The following is a 13,336-nucleotide window of genomic DNA, read 5'->3' as shown; positions in this document are numbered from 1 at the left end:
TCAAACACGGCGATATAAATCGATGTTTACCTTTAGCATCAATGCCAATAAATCGCAGAGCATTATATCGATTAATCGATGTGTATCGATGTATCGTTACACCCCTAGTTTTTAATCTACCTCGGAATGGAAACAAAATATAAAACAGATTAAATTGGTTAACTAACATTTGTTATTATAATATTGGTTTATAATTATAGAGCAGCGATCCAGTGAAGGAGCTATACAGCCAACTCATAGAGAAGCTTGAGGCACAGAAGAAGAGTCCTCCTGTGCCAGAGGAAACTCCATCCCTGGATATCAGCCTGCATCCCGTCAATGTTCCCACCACTGCCTCTACTCCGACTACACCTCTGTGACATAGAAGACGCATAGAAGCATTTCAATTGAGACTGAATGTATATATATATAGCGACGTGTTGACTTGGAAATATACATTTAAGCTTTGGAGTTTTAAATGTTTATTTGCATGATCATTTCTATTAAGATTTCATTGTATGAATGTTTCAGAAGGTTTTTTCAGCTTTTGAATTTCTGCTTTATTGTCTCCAGCTATTTTGTATTCAAGGGGGAAACCAGAACTCTTTGCATCCTACCCCAATCCTACCCCATCTCAAATGATATAAGATAATTCTGATATTTTCATATTAGCTTTTTTGTATTTGTGTATTTCAGTAGTTACCACTCACCAGTGTACAAAATGTGAATAAATTGCAACACATTTTGAGTGAGTAGTGTTATTGATAGGATTACATTGCCAGAGTAGACAATAAACAATGTCTCTTGAAGAATTATCTGCCAACAGTATGCAGTGTTGCAAATAATTTTTTATGTACCTACAATGCATCCAAAAAATATTCACGGCATTTCATGTTTTCCAAAATTTGTTTAAAGCCTTATTCCAAAATGAAATGACATAAAATAATTTCCCCATTTTAAAATGCGACACTTAACACACCTCACTCTGTCAGCTTCGTGTCTAAACGGAAGCAAGCTCAAGTAGTACCTCTCTTTCCAAGTTAAGACACTTTTTTGTGAACTTGATGAATGTTGTTTTCTTGTCAAGGTTCCTAAAGGTTGCAAACAGTTTTTCTTATTGCAGCTACTTTTAACATGTTCAAAACATCTTTGCGACAAAAGCATCTGGTGACTCGAGCATAACATTGCTCGTTCGCCAACATGCAGATTTACCTACTGTATGCACCATGGATGTAAACTAAATAAATACAAATACATTTTAAATAAAACCAGTAAAATCTCTAATGACCACTTGCTTTCTTCAATACCTCCTATTCTAGTATGTAATGCATACCGTAGAATCACTTTTGAAACTTTGAGGGCATATATATACCACTGAGCTGCAAAGTTTTGGGTGTGCGCACATAGTGCATGATTTCTTCAGCGTTGGCCCAAAATCGCAAATAGTCGCAGAAATGTTCACTGAAAATGTTCATAATCTCAAACAATTGTCTCGCTGCAAAGAAAATTTGATGGTGACAAGAACTGTTCACAATCATTACAACTGTTTCTGATTGTTTGGCTGTGTTGTAATGGAGTGAGAAAGAGGTAGAATTTTACAACTAGTGTACAATATCCTACTAGTGTGTGTTCACCAGGCTACAATTGGTAATTATACGTAATTCCACTATTGTGACAAGTTGAAGGTTTAGTTTTTTTAACTTGAGAATCCCCACTTTTACTAGAAAAAGGTTAAAAAGGTTATCGTATTTTACGGACTAAAAGTCGCTCCGGTATATATATTCGCATTAGCCATTAAATCCAAAAGTGAAAAAAAACCATATAAATCGCTCCGGAGTATAAATCGGATTTTGGGGGGAATTTATTCCACAAAATCCAACATCAAGAACAGAGAAATGAACGAGCAACAACAGGCTAAAGTAGGGGTGGGCAAACTTTTTGACTTGCGGGCCGGATTGGGTTCTAAATTTTGACCCGGGGGCCGAACCAGGAGCAGATGGATGTAGTGTTTGTGTGAAGTAATATAAATGACATGTAAAAGTCATTGCATAAAAGGTTTTTACTTTTAGTAGATACTAAAGCATGGATATTAAAAAAAAGCTTTTTGAAAACAAATGCATTCATTAATAGCATTAAAAAGAATATTTCACCAAAAAACTACCGTTTTTTTCCATGTATAATGCGCCCCCATGTATAATAAAAATGGCGTCGATGCTGGAAAAAAGCCTGTACCCATGTATAATACGCACCCAGATTATTATTTATTTATATATTTTTTTAAGTCCCAATGATCGTCACACATGCATCTGGGTGTGGTGAAATTTGTCCTCTGCATTTGACCCATCCCCGTGTGATTTTGGTCCATCCCCTGAGGGAGAGGGGAGCAGTGAGCAGCAGCGGCGCCGCGCTCAGGAATCATTTGGTGATCTAACCCCCCAATTCCAACCCTTAATGCTGAGTGCCAAGCAGGGAGGCAATGGGTCCCATTTTTATAGTCTTTGGTATGGTCTTAACTAGGCTGGATGTATTTTTTTTGTTGGCGTTGATTTCTCCAACTGCCCGTAAAGGCACCACCGCGATCAGTTAGGTTAAAATGAAAAGAGGAAAGTGACGTGCGGACATGTGAAAAAGGCGGCTCTGTATGGGAGAGAAGTTGAAGAGGAATAAAAACACCCTTGGAAACCAAAACTTGCCCCTCGTCGTGACTCGGAGCCGCAACAAATGTTTCGGATTTGTGTAGGGTACATTGTGACAGCAAACGAGCAGGTGATCGCGCAAGCGTCTGATACGAGAGCATTGCGGTCGTATGGAGCGTGTTTGAAGTGAACAGCAGAGACGAAAGGAACAAGGCAAAGTGTTGTGAAATAAAACATTACCTGTAATACGCATTTTGTTACTTGCTGATTGAAACTGCTAATTAAACTGTGAATTGAAACTAATAGGAAGAAAACAACTCTCGCTCTTTATAGAGCTGACGTGGCTTGCGCATCCGTTCTGTGCATGGGATCCATAGTGCGCATGCGCAGTGATACTGCCTCCGTATGACGTCCGGTTCGCGATAGAGATTAAAAAACAAACAATATATCACAATAACACACCATCAACGATTGCACCATCGCATCAAACGATGTGTCGTCAGTTATGAATTTTACTGACTGTGTTGGGCAGGATTGCTAATTGCGATGCGCGATTGACAACAAACAAGAAGAAAGGTGATTTATTTCGAGGGAGATTTGTCATGTCTCGTCCCCAGTTTTGCTATGTGTCTAGGTTGCCATAGTTTCTGTTCGCGTCGCCCCTCCCTTCCTGTGTCACCTCAATCAATGTAACGTGTTTCAAAGTCCAAAATCAAAGTCAGCTTTATTGTCAATCTCTTCACATGTCAAAACACACAAAGAAACCGAAATTACGTTTTCTTTATCCCACGGTGACGAGACATATTACACGATAGACATACAAGTAAGCGACACAATATAAAACAAGAAGGCAAAAATTCAAACAATAAATAGTAAGAGTGATGAATAAATAATAAATAAAAAGATAACACAATAAATAAGAGGAGCAAAACGGAGCCAGCAAGCATAGCGCAAAAGTACAGGACGCTACGCAGAACGGGGAAGCGAGTTCACGATCCTAACAGCCTGGAGTATGAAGCTGTTGTTGAGTCTGGTGGTGCGGGAGCGCAGGCTCCACTACCTCTTCCCAGAGGGCAGAAGATCGAACAAAGAGTGAGCGGGGTGACACACATCACTCACAATCGCGGTCTCCTTGCGGGTGAGATGGGAGATGTAAATGTCTTTCCATGATCTTACCAGCCGTGTTCACTATGCGCTGCAGGGCCTTCAAGTTGTAGTGAGTGCAGCTGCCACCCCAAACAGCAATACAGCTGGAGAGGACGCTCTCAATGGTGCCACGGTAAAACGTAGTCATGACGGCCGGAGGAGCGCTCGCTCGCCTGAGTTTCCGCAGGAAGTACAGGCGGCGCTGGGACTTCTTTGCCAGTGATGCGGTGTTGGTGGACCAGGAGAGATCTTCACTGATGTGCACCCCCAGGAACCTGGCGCTCCCCACTCTCTCCACCACAGCACCGTCGATGGTCAGCGGCAGGTGTTGGGTGTGACCCTTCCGGAAGTCAACAACAATCTCCTTGGTCTTGTCGACGTTCAGCAGGAGGTTGTTGACCCTGCACCACGTGGTCAAAAGGTCAACCTCCAGCCTGTACTGAGTCTCGTCTCCCTTGGTGATGAGACCCACCAGAGTCGTGTCGTCAGCAAACTTCACTATGCGGTTGTCGCTGTAGGTTGCAGCGCAGTCATGCGTCAGGAGGGTGAAGAACAGCGGACTGAGCACGCAGCCTTGGGGGGCCCCCGTGCTCAGCGTGATGCTGGCGGAGATTTTGTCGCCCACACGTACCACCTGTGGCCTCTGACAGAGGAAGTCTAGTAGGCAGTTGCAGAGGTAGGTACAGAGGCCCATCTTGTCAAGTTTGCTGATGAGACGTTGTGGCACAATGGTGTTGAAGGCAGAACTGAAGTCCACAAACAGCAATCTCACATACGAGTCCCTTCTCTCCAGGTGGGTGAGGGGCGAGTGGAGGGCAGAGCAGATGGCATCCTCAGAGGACCGCTTGGCTCGGTACGCAAACTGGAAGGGGTCAATGGTGGGGGGGCGAACGGAATGGATGTGCTCCATGACAAGCCGCTCAAAGCACTTCATGATGATGGGCATAAGTGCCACGGGGCGGTAGTCATTGAAGCAGGACGGAGCAGGTTTCTTCGGCACAGGGACGATGGTGGCAGCTTTGAAACACGACGGGGCGATGGCCTGCTGCAGGGAAGTGTTAAAGATGTCTGTGAAGACATCCGTCAGCTCACCAACGCAGTCCTTCAGCGCTCGACCCGGGATGTTGTCAGGGCCCGCCGCCTTACGGATGTTGATAGCGGCAAGCGCCCTCCTCACGCTGTCGACGGAGAGGCACATGGGCAGCTCGTGTGAAGGGGGAGTGGCCTTCAGCGGGCAAGTGCTGTTCTGAGCGTCGAGGCGAGCAAAGAAGCGGTTAAGGTCATTGAGCAGACGGACGTCCCCTTCACAGCTCTGCGGTGCGGACTTGTAGTCCGTGATGGTCTGAATGCCCTGCCAAAGGCTCCGTGCGTCCCTGCTGTCCTTGAAGTGGGCGGTAATTTTGCAAGAGAACGCCCTCTTTGCTTTTTTGATGCCCCGGGACAGGTCGGCCCTCGCAGTCCTCAAGCCAGCCTCATCCCCCGCTCTAAAGGCTTTGTCCCTGGCCCTCAGCAGCCTGAAGACAGCCCCCGTCAGCCATGGCTTCCGGTTAGCCCGAGTGACGATGGATTTTGAGTGAGTCACATCATCAATGCACTTCCTGCTGTAGAAGGAAACAGAGTCAGTATACTCCTCAATGTCTGTCCGATTGTCGCAAGTGGCAGCCCTCCTAAACATGTCCCAGTCAGTAGAGCCAAAGCAGTCATGAAGCGCATCAGAGGCACCCTCAGGCCACACCCGTACCCGCTTTCGAACCGGTCTGGATGCTCTCACCATTTGTCTGTATGCGCGCAAAAGCATAACAGTGATATGGTCAGAAAGGCCAAGATGGGGGAGGTGGGCGGCTTTGAAAGCTCCTTTATGCGAAGAGTAGACCAGGTCCAGGAAGCTGTCGCGACGCGTAGGAAAATTAACATGCTGGTGAAGCCACGGAAAAACAGACTTCAGATTAGCATGATTAAAATCCCCAGCGAAGATGGTGTAACCGTCAGGGTCTGTTGTTCACTGACAGCCTGGTACAGTTCACTAAGAGCCACGATCCTGTCGCCTTCGATGTTGGAAGGCGGGATGTAAACCGCGCCCAGCAGAATCGCGGTCAATTCCCTTTGCAGGTAAAAAGGACGGCGCTTAATGATCACAAACTCTGCCAGTGGCGAGCAGTGCTTGCATACCACTACAGACCATTCGTCACGGATGTAGACGAGATTTTCCCCCTTGTACAATGGCCCGGTCCGCCCGATAGCACGCTAGCCGCTCCAGATGTACGGCAGAGTCCGGAATGTTGACGGTCAACCAAGTCTCAGTGAACACGAGCACACAGCAGTCCCGCACTGTCCGGTTTGTAGATCGCAGCAAGCGAATGTAATCTATTTTGTTGTCCAGCGATCGAACATTTGCCAGAAGAATGGAAGGCACGGCCGGGCGAGCAGGGTTGGCCGCCAGCCTGGCCCGGACGCCCCCGCGCTTGCCCCTCTTCAGCCTCCTCGCACACCGCTTTTGACGCTTCCCAACCGGGGGAGGAATAGCAGACGAGCCCGGCGACGCTTCAGGACGTAGCAGTCCGAGCTCCTTTAATGTTCCCGCATCAAAGTCCAGAACTCGACAAAACTCGCTTTGGCCGATGTCAAGCAGAACCTGCCTGCCGTACTTGTAGCACGACTCAGTACGACGAGACGAACAAAAAAAACTGCCGGACAAACACTCATTAGACGGACAAAACACCGTTCATGCGGGACAGAGAGAGGTCGCTGCGTATGCACACGCCGCCATCTTGAAAATTAACGATATAACGATATATAAAGTAAAGGGGAGCCTCGGTTTTTGACCACAATCCGTTCCAGAAGGCTGTTCGAGAAGTGAATCGTTCGAATTCCGAATCATGTTTTCCCATTACAAATAATGGAAACAAATTTAATCCGTTCGAAGCAAAAAAAAACGCCTTTTTTAAGCATTTTTTCATTTGCGCATTTTTGTCCGATCGCGCAACTGCAGCGCAGCGCCGAACGCGCAACCGTAGCGCGTCGCCGACCGCGCAACTGCACCGCGCTGGTCGTGTTATTGTGACAGAGCGGTCGCTAAAATTTAGAAAATATTTTTAAAGTCCTGATGTACTTTCCAAAATTTAAGTGGACCTCAGTGCAGGGTCCGATCGCGCAACCGCAGCGCGCCGGGCGCTCACTGTCGCATTGCTTTAGGAGCGTCTTTGTGTTTTAAGATGGCTTTAGTGCTCCCACTTGGTTCCTTTGGAGGCATGATTAGAGTTCATGCAATCCTCAGAGTAACGAGAATGTAATAATGAGCGGAGTTAGTTGGCATCCGGGTCCTCTCGGCTCATCTCGCAAGGTTCGACAACTGAATTTCGTCCGACATCTGAAGCAAAAAAATACGATCGAATACCGATTTGTTCGAGAACCGGGACGTTCAAAAACCGAGGTTCCACTGTATATATCAAATAACTATCATTCGCAATATTATCAAACCATCTGTGTCACTCCAAATCATTAAATCCATCGATCAAATTTCTCATCCTTTGTCAACAAGGCTGCGCGTGCGCCGCTGACATCAGCCTCGTCGTTGTTCCACAGATCTAGTATATAACTATATTTTAGCGTTAACTAAGTACCAGGAAAGACGTGGGTAACGGCTCTTTATTTAACAAAACAAGAGTTCAAGGAGCCAACAACTACTGAACTGTAACGATAAAAACATACAAGTTGCTACACGAAATGAAATATATCAAATAACTATAACGTAAATAGATCACCGCCACACGGCCCAAAGCACCGGTGCCGATTTCCAGGCGTGTGGCGGGGTGGACTCCCAGCCCCGGAGGTGCCACTTCCAGCCACGGAGGTGGCTGGGACCTCCGTAGAGTAGGACCGGGCGTGCAGTGTCCGACCCCCATCCACCGTCCCCGTACAGCCAGCTGCCGAGTGGCGCCCCCGACTTCCAGCCACGGAGGTGGAAGAGAGCTCCTTAGAATAAGACCGGCGTGCGTAAAAGCCATGTCCAAGCCCCATCCACCCTCCCCAGACAGCCACCCGGCCAAGCGCCGGCCCCTGACTTCCATCCACGGAGGTGAAAGAGAGCTCCGTAGCCATAATAGTTTTTTTAAACCTTCTGTGTCACTCCAAATCCTTAAATCCTTCAAACTCTTCGTTCGCCATGTCACTTGGCCATGGCAATGCGTCCTCGGAGCTCTATAATGTTACGTGTGGTGTCCCACAGGGATCGGTTCTCGGACCAATTCTTTTTAATATTTATATGATTCTGCTTGGCGACATAATACGTAAATATAATATTAGTTTTCAATGTTATGCGGATGACACCCAATTATATATGCCGTTATCGATGACAGATCCGCGGGATTGTTGTAATCTTGAGGCGTGCCTTGCGGAGATCAAGCAATGGCTGTCTCTCAACTTCCTTCGTCTTAACCCAGATAAAACTGAGGTGTTCATAATTGGTCCAACTCGTTATCAACACTTATTCAAGGAAACCGCTATAACTATAGATAACCGTACTATCACTCAAAGCGATACTGTAACTAATCTCGGGGTAATATTTGACCAAACTCTCTCCTTTCAAAAGCACATTAAGAATATAACCAGAATTGCGTTTTTTCACCTTCGTAATATTGCAAAGATTCGTCCCATCCTCTCGACCGGTGATGCAGAAACTATTATTCATGCGTTTGTTACGTCGCGCCTGGACTACTGTAATGTACTATTATCGGGTCTTCCTAAGTCCCGCATCAAAAGTCTACAGTTAGTACAAAATGCTGCTGCAAGGCTGCTCTCTCGGTCAAGAAAATTTTATCACATTACCCCAATACTAGCCAACTTACATTGGCTCCCGGTCCATTTAAGATGTGATTTCAAGGTTCTTCTATTAACCTATAAATCACTGCATGGCTTAGCGCCTGCATATCTCGTCGACCTAGTTGTTCCTTATGTTCCGTCTCGTAACCTTCGTTCGCAAAACGCTACCCTTTTAGTGACACCGAGGGCCAAGAAAATGTCTGCAGGCTCTAGAGCATTTTCTATTCGGGCTCCAGAGCTTTGGAATGCCCTACCAATGGATATTAGAACTGCTACTTCAGTAGAAACATTTAAGACACGTTTAAAGACACATTTCTATGACATGGCCTTTAACTAACCTGTAGTGGCCGATTCGGCTGGAGTTTGTTTTCTCTCCCTCTCCACCCCCTCCCTCCCCCCTCCCCGGCCGGGGAGGTGGTTAGGTGGCACCCATGCTGACAGCGGCTATCTGGATTCTCGTGGGTCAATTCAGGATGGGGGAACTGCAGCTCAACCTCCTCGTAGACCCTGCCAGGACAATTGAGGGATCCTTCGGCAGCCCTCTGCTCTGACATGGACATCCACTTTTTATTTCATTGATGTTCATGTTGTATCATTTGTGCCCTCTCTGCATCCATTCCAACCTGGTGATCCTGAAAGGGGGATCCTTCCATCTGTGGTCCCTTCTCAAGGTTTCTTATTTTCCCCCAGTAGGGGTTTTTAAGTTTTTCCTTGCCCTTTTGGGAGCTTAAGATCAGGGGATGCTTTGAGAATAATTGTCCATTTCTGTCTATGTGAAGCCCTTTGAGACTGCTTGTGATTTAGGGCTATACAAATAAACTTGACTTGACTTGACTTGACAAGTTTTTCTGTCACTATTGGAGTCAAACAGAAATGCATGTGTACAAGACCTTAAAGGAATCTCACCCAATATTATGTGTTGATGCAACTGGCTCAATAGTTAAAAAACTGATGAGACCGAACGGCATGTCTGGCCTTATCTTCCTGTATCAGGGTGTTATGACAGGGCGTACCAGCTCCAGTGTCCCAGTCGTGCAGATGCTGTCAGAGAAGCATGATGTTACTGCTATCACACAGTGGCTGAAGGAATGGATCCATGCAGGTGCACCTGTTCCTAAAGAACCCGTGAGTGACTTTTCTCTGGCGATTTCTGGAGCTCTAGTCAAGGCTTTTACGCCTCATCCTGATCTGAAGAGCTACATCAATAGTTAGTTAGACCTTTTCATTCCTTTCGGAACATAGGCCATCGATGAAGAGTTTCCACCCTCGTCTGACTTGTGCCATTTTCTCCAGCTGTTTCCATGACAGTCCCATCTTCATGACATCCAGCTCTGTGCTCCTTCTCCAGTTGTTTTGGGGTCTCCCTCTGCACCTTTTACCTTGTGGGTTCCATGTTAACGCCTGTTTGGTTATAGCCGTGTTGTTTTTTCTCAGGGTATGTCCTATCCGGCTCCACTTCCTCCTCAAAACCTGTATCTCTATTGTTTCTTGTTTGGTGCGGTCCCATAGGCTGCTGTTGCTGATGTGGTTGGGCCAGAAGATCCTGGGGATGAGTCTTAGGCAGTGGTTTGTGAAGGTTTGCAGTTTAGCGGTGATGTGTTTGGTGGTCCTCCATGTTTCTGATCCATATAGCAGCACTGTTTCGACATTGGAGTTGAAGATTTTGAGTTTAGTATTGAGTGAAATGTTTCTGGTTTTCCAGATCTTATCTAATATGTTGAATGCTGTTCTTGCTTTCCCTATTCTTGATTTCACATCTTCCTCCATTCCACCGTTCACTGCAATTACACTTCCTAGGTATGTGAATTTGTCTACCTCTTCCAGCGGGGAGCCCCTGAGATTAATGGGGTTTGTGTTTTTGTTGTTTACTCGCATTACTTTGGTTTTTGCTCCGTTTATTTTTAGTCCCAGTCTTGCTGCTGTTTTTTCGAGTAGTTGAGTTTTCTCCTGTATCTATTGGTGACTGTGTGAGAGTAGAGCAATATCATCAGCAAAGTCCAGGTCTTCTAGTTGTTCTGTCAAAGTCCATTGGATGCCTGTCTTTTTATTGTGGGTAGTTTGATTCATGATCCAGTCAATGCATAGGAGGAATAGAAAGGGGGAAGTTAGACATCCCTCTTTCACTCCAGTGAGCACGGTGAATGTTTTCTGTGTTGGTCCCTGGTGCAGCACTTGGCACTGCATGTCCTGATATGAGCTTTTGATGATGTTGATGAATTTATGGGGTATTCCGTAATGGGCCATTAAGCTCCGGTCTACGCTGTCAAATGGCTTTTCGAAGTCTATGAAATTTACGTAAGCCGGGGTGTTCCATTCTCTCAATTGTTCTATAATGACCCTAAGGGTAGCAATTTGGTCAATACACGATCTTCCACTTCTGAAACCAGCTTGATTTTCTCTGAGCTCCTCGTCAACCCCTTTCCGTAGTCTAAGATGATGCGGCTTAGCACTTTGGTCGGTGTTGATAGCAACATGATGTCTCTGTAGTTGTTGCAGTCTCTAAGGTCTCCTTTTTTGGGGATGACAGCAATAAATAAGCCCATCTTTCCAGTCTGCTGGTATGTTTTCTTCCTCCTCCCATATTTTCCTGATGAGTGTTTGGAGCATGGTGGTTGTAGTTTCAACATCCGCCTGTAGGGCCTCTACTGGGATTTCATCTGGCCCTGCGGCTTTGCCACGTCGGAGCATCATGATAGCCCTCTTTACCTCAGATGTTGTTGGGGGGCCGCAATTGATTTTGAGTTGGTATGTTGCTGGAGGCATCTCTATTACTTGGTTGGGCGGTGGTTTATTCAACAGCTCGCGGAAATGCTCTGTCCATCTTTGGTGTTGTTCCTCCTTGGTGGTGAGGAGTTGTCCCTCATTATTCCGGATTTGTGTGTTGTTCTGTCTGAACTTCCCAGCTAGTTTCCTGGTGGTCATGTAGAGTTCCTTGAGATTATTTTGTGCTGCTGCTTCCTGTGTTCCTTTAGCCAGTGTCTCAATGTAGTTTTTCTTGTCCCGTTTGGCACTTTTCCTTACGTCCTTGTTTGCTTCCTCGTAGTTCTTGTGGGCTGCGGCCTTTCTCATTCGTGTCTTGCATTTGTTTAGTGTGTCCTTTTTGGCCCTCCTTCTATTTTTTTTTCCAGGTTTCTGTTGACAGCCAAGGTTTATGGTTTGTTGTCCTTTTCCCTAAAACTTCCAGACAGGTCTCCTTCCATACACTTTTCAGGCTGTTCCAGTACTCCTTCACTGGTTGTTCTTGCAGGGCTTGAAACCTGTTCTGGAGGGTGGTTTTGTACAGCTCAGTTGTTCCAATGTCCTGGAAGAGCTGGATGTTGTACTTTGTTCTGTTCCCAGAAGGGGTATTGCGGCGCTTTAGCTTGAGTTGGAGTTTTGCAGCCAGTAGGTGGTGGTCTGATCCAGCGTCTGGCCCCCCCTTTACTCTCACATCCAGGAGAGACCGTCTGAACTTCCGGTTGATGCATATGTGGTCAACCTGGTTTTCGGTAGTGTGGTCGGGAGATATCCAGGTGGCTTTATGAATGTGTTTATGGGGGAAGATAGTGCCTCCTATGACCAAGTTGGTGTCAGCACACGTCTGCAAATCTTTCCCTACATCAATGAGTGCTTTAAAATTTTACGTGGGAATCAACCGAGACACCTACCCCCATGTTTTGTCAGGGTATTGATTGATTGATTGATTGAACATTTATTTATCCCCGGTGGTGGGGAAATTCAGGCTTTAGCAGTATTCATACCATAGAGCGGCTATACAAAAGACACACAAATGGCATGAGCGCAACTCAATAGGCTCATAAGGCTGCCACACTACGGCGCCACAAAGAAAGCCAGAAAGTGCAAAAGCTGTAGCACACTGCATTAAGATGATCTGCCGATGAGACTGCCTGAAAAACAAAAGACCTTGTGTTAAGGATTTCTTTGTCAGGTCAATAGCACAGCTTGTTGGATTTGGTCCACAATGAGGCTGATGATGATCATATGATGGCGCCGCGGATGGCAGCCACGGTGAGTCGCTCTCTGTTTATTTGTCTTATTTTGTGTGTTTTCTGTGTCCTCTGCTGTCCATCCCGGATCACTTTTACCAGAGAAGCTCTGTTAAACATCGGACAGACTTCTTCTGGTACTTTCTCTCCTGTTCTCTCCGATTCAGACTGTTTGTCGGAGATTCTAGCCGGAGCGGCGGTGCTGTACAAGCTAGCGCGACGACGGCGGCGCGGTAAGCGAGCCGGTGCACTCGTAAGGCTGAGGCAGAAAGGGTTCCGTTCTGCCCTACCGTCAATTCATCTGGCGAATGTCCGCTCCCTGGCGAACAAGATGGATGAACTGCTGCTCCTCACTTCAAGGAACACGGACTTTAGCAGATCCGCCGCGCTGTGCTTTGTGGAAACGTGGCTTAGCGAACGAACCCCCCACCACGCCCTGGAGCTAGCCGGGTTCAGGCTAATGCGAGCAGATCGCAGCGCGGAGCTCTCCGGAAAATCAAAGGGAGGTGGTGTCTGTTTCTACATTAATGAACGTTGGTGTACTGATGTCACGGTGTTGAAAGAGTTTTGCAGCCCTCTCCTAGAAACACTTTTCATAAACTGCCGCCCGTTCTATTCACCACGGGAGTTCTCCTCAATCGTCATGGCGGCTGTTTACATTCCACCACACGCACGTGCGAGTGAAGCCACGCAGATGCTGGCTGACCAGGTAACAGACATGGAGAAACTTCTACCAAACTCACTAATCATTGTTCTAGGTGATCTTAACAG

The 13,336-nt window shown here is 46.6% G+C and overlaps 1 protein-coding gene across 3 annotated transcripts in view; it reads left to right on the top strand.

Moving 5' to 3' along the window:
* The window catches only part of nelfb (negative elongation factor complex member B), a 74,900-nt gene extending 73,637 nt beyond the window's left edge, over nt 1–1,263 (top strand). For all 3 annotated transcript variants that reach the window (XM_061277879.1, XM_061277878.1, XM_061277880.1), the window contains exon 13: nt 201–1,263. In XM_061277879.1, the coding sequence (XP_061133863.1) occupies nt 201–359 (159 nt within the window). In that variant the 3' untranslated portion in view covers nt 360–1,263. The remainder of the gene's footprint in view (nt 1–200) is intronic.
* Nucleotides 1,264–13,336: the final 12,073 nt, after the last annotated feature.

Source organism: Syngnathus typhle, linkage group LG5 (assembly GCF_033458585.1).
Source record: "Syngnathus typhle isolate RoL2023-S1 ecotype Sweden linkage group LG5, RoL_Styp_1.0, whole genome shotgun sequence".
Lineage (NCBI taxonomy): Eukaryota > Metazoa > Chordata > Actinopteri > Syngnathiformes > Syngnathidae > Syngnathus > Syngnathus typhle.
Note: the sequence above shows the minus strand (reverse complement) of the source record. Positions and strands in the feature narration are given on the sequence as shown.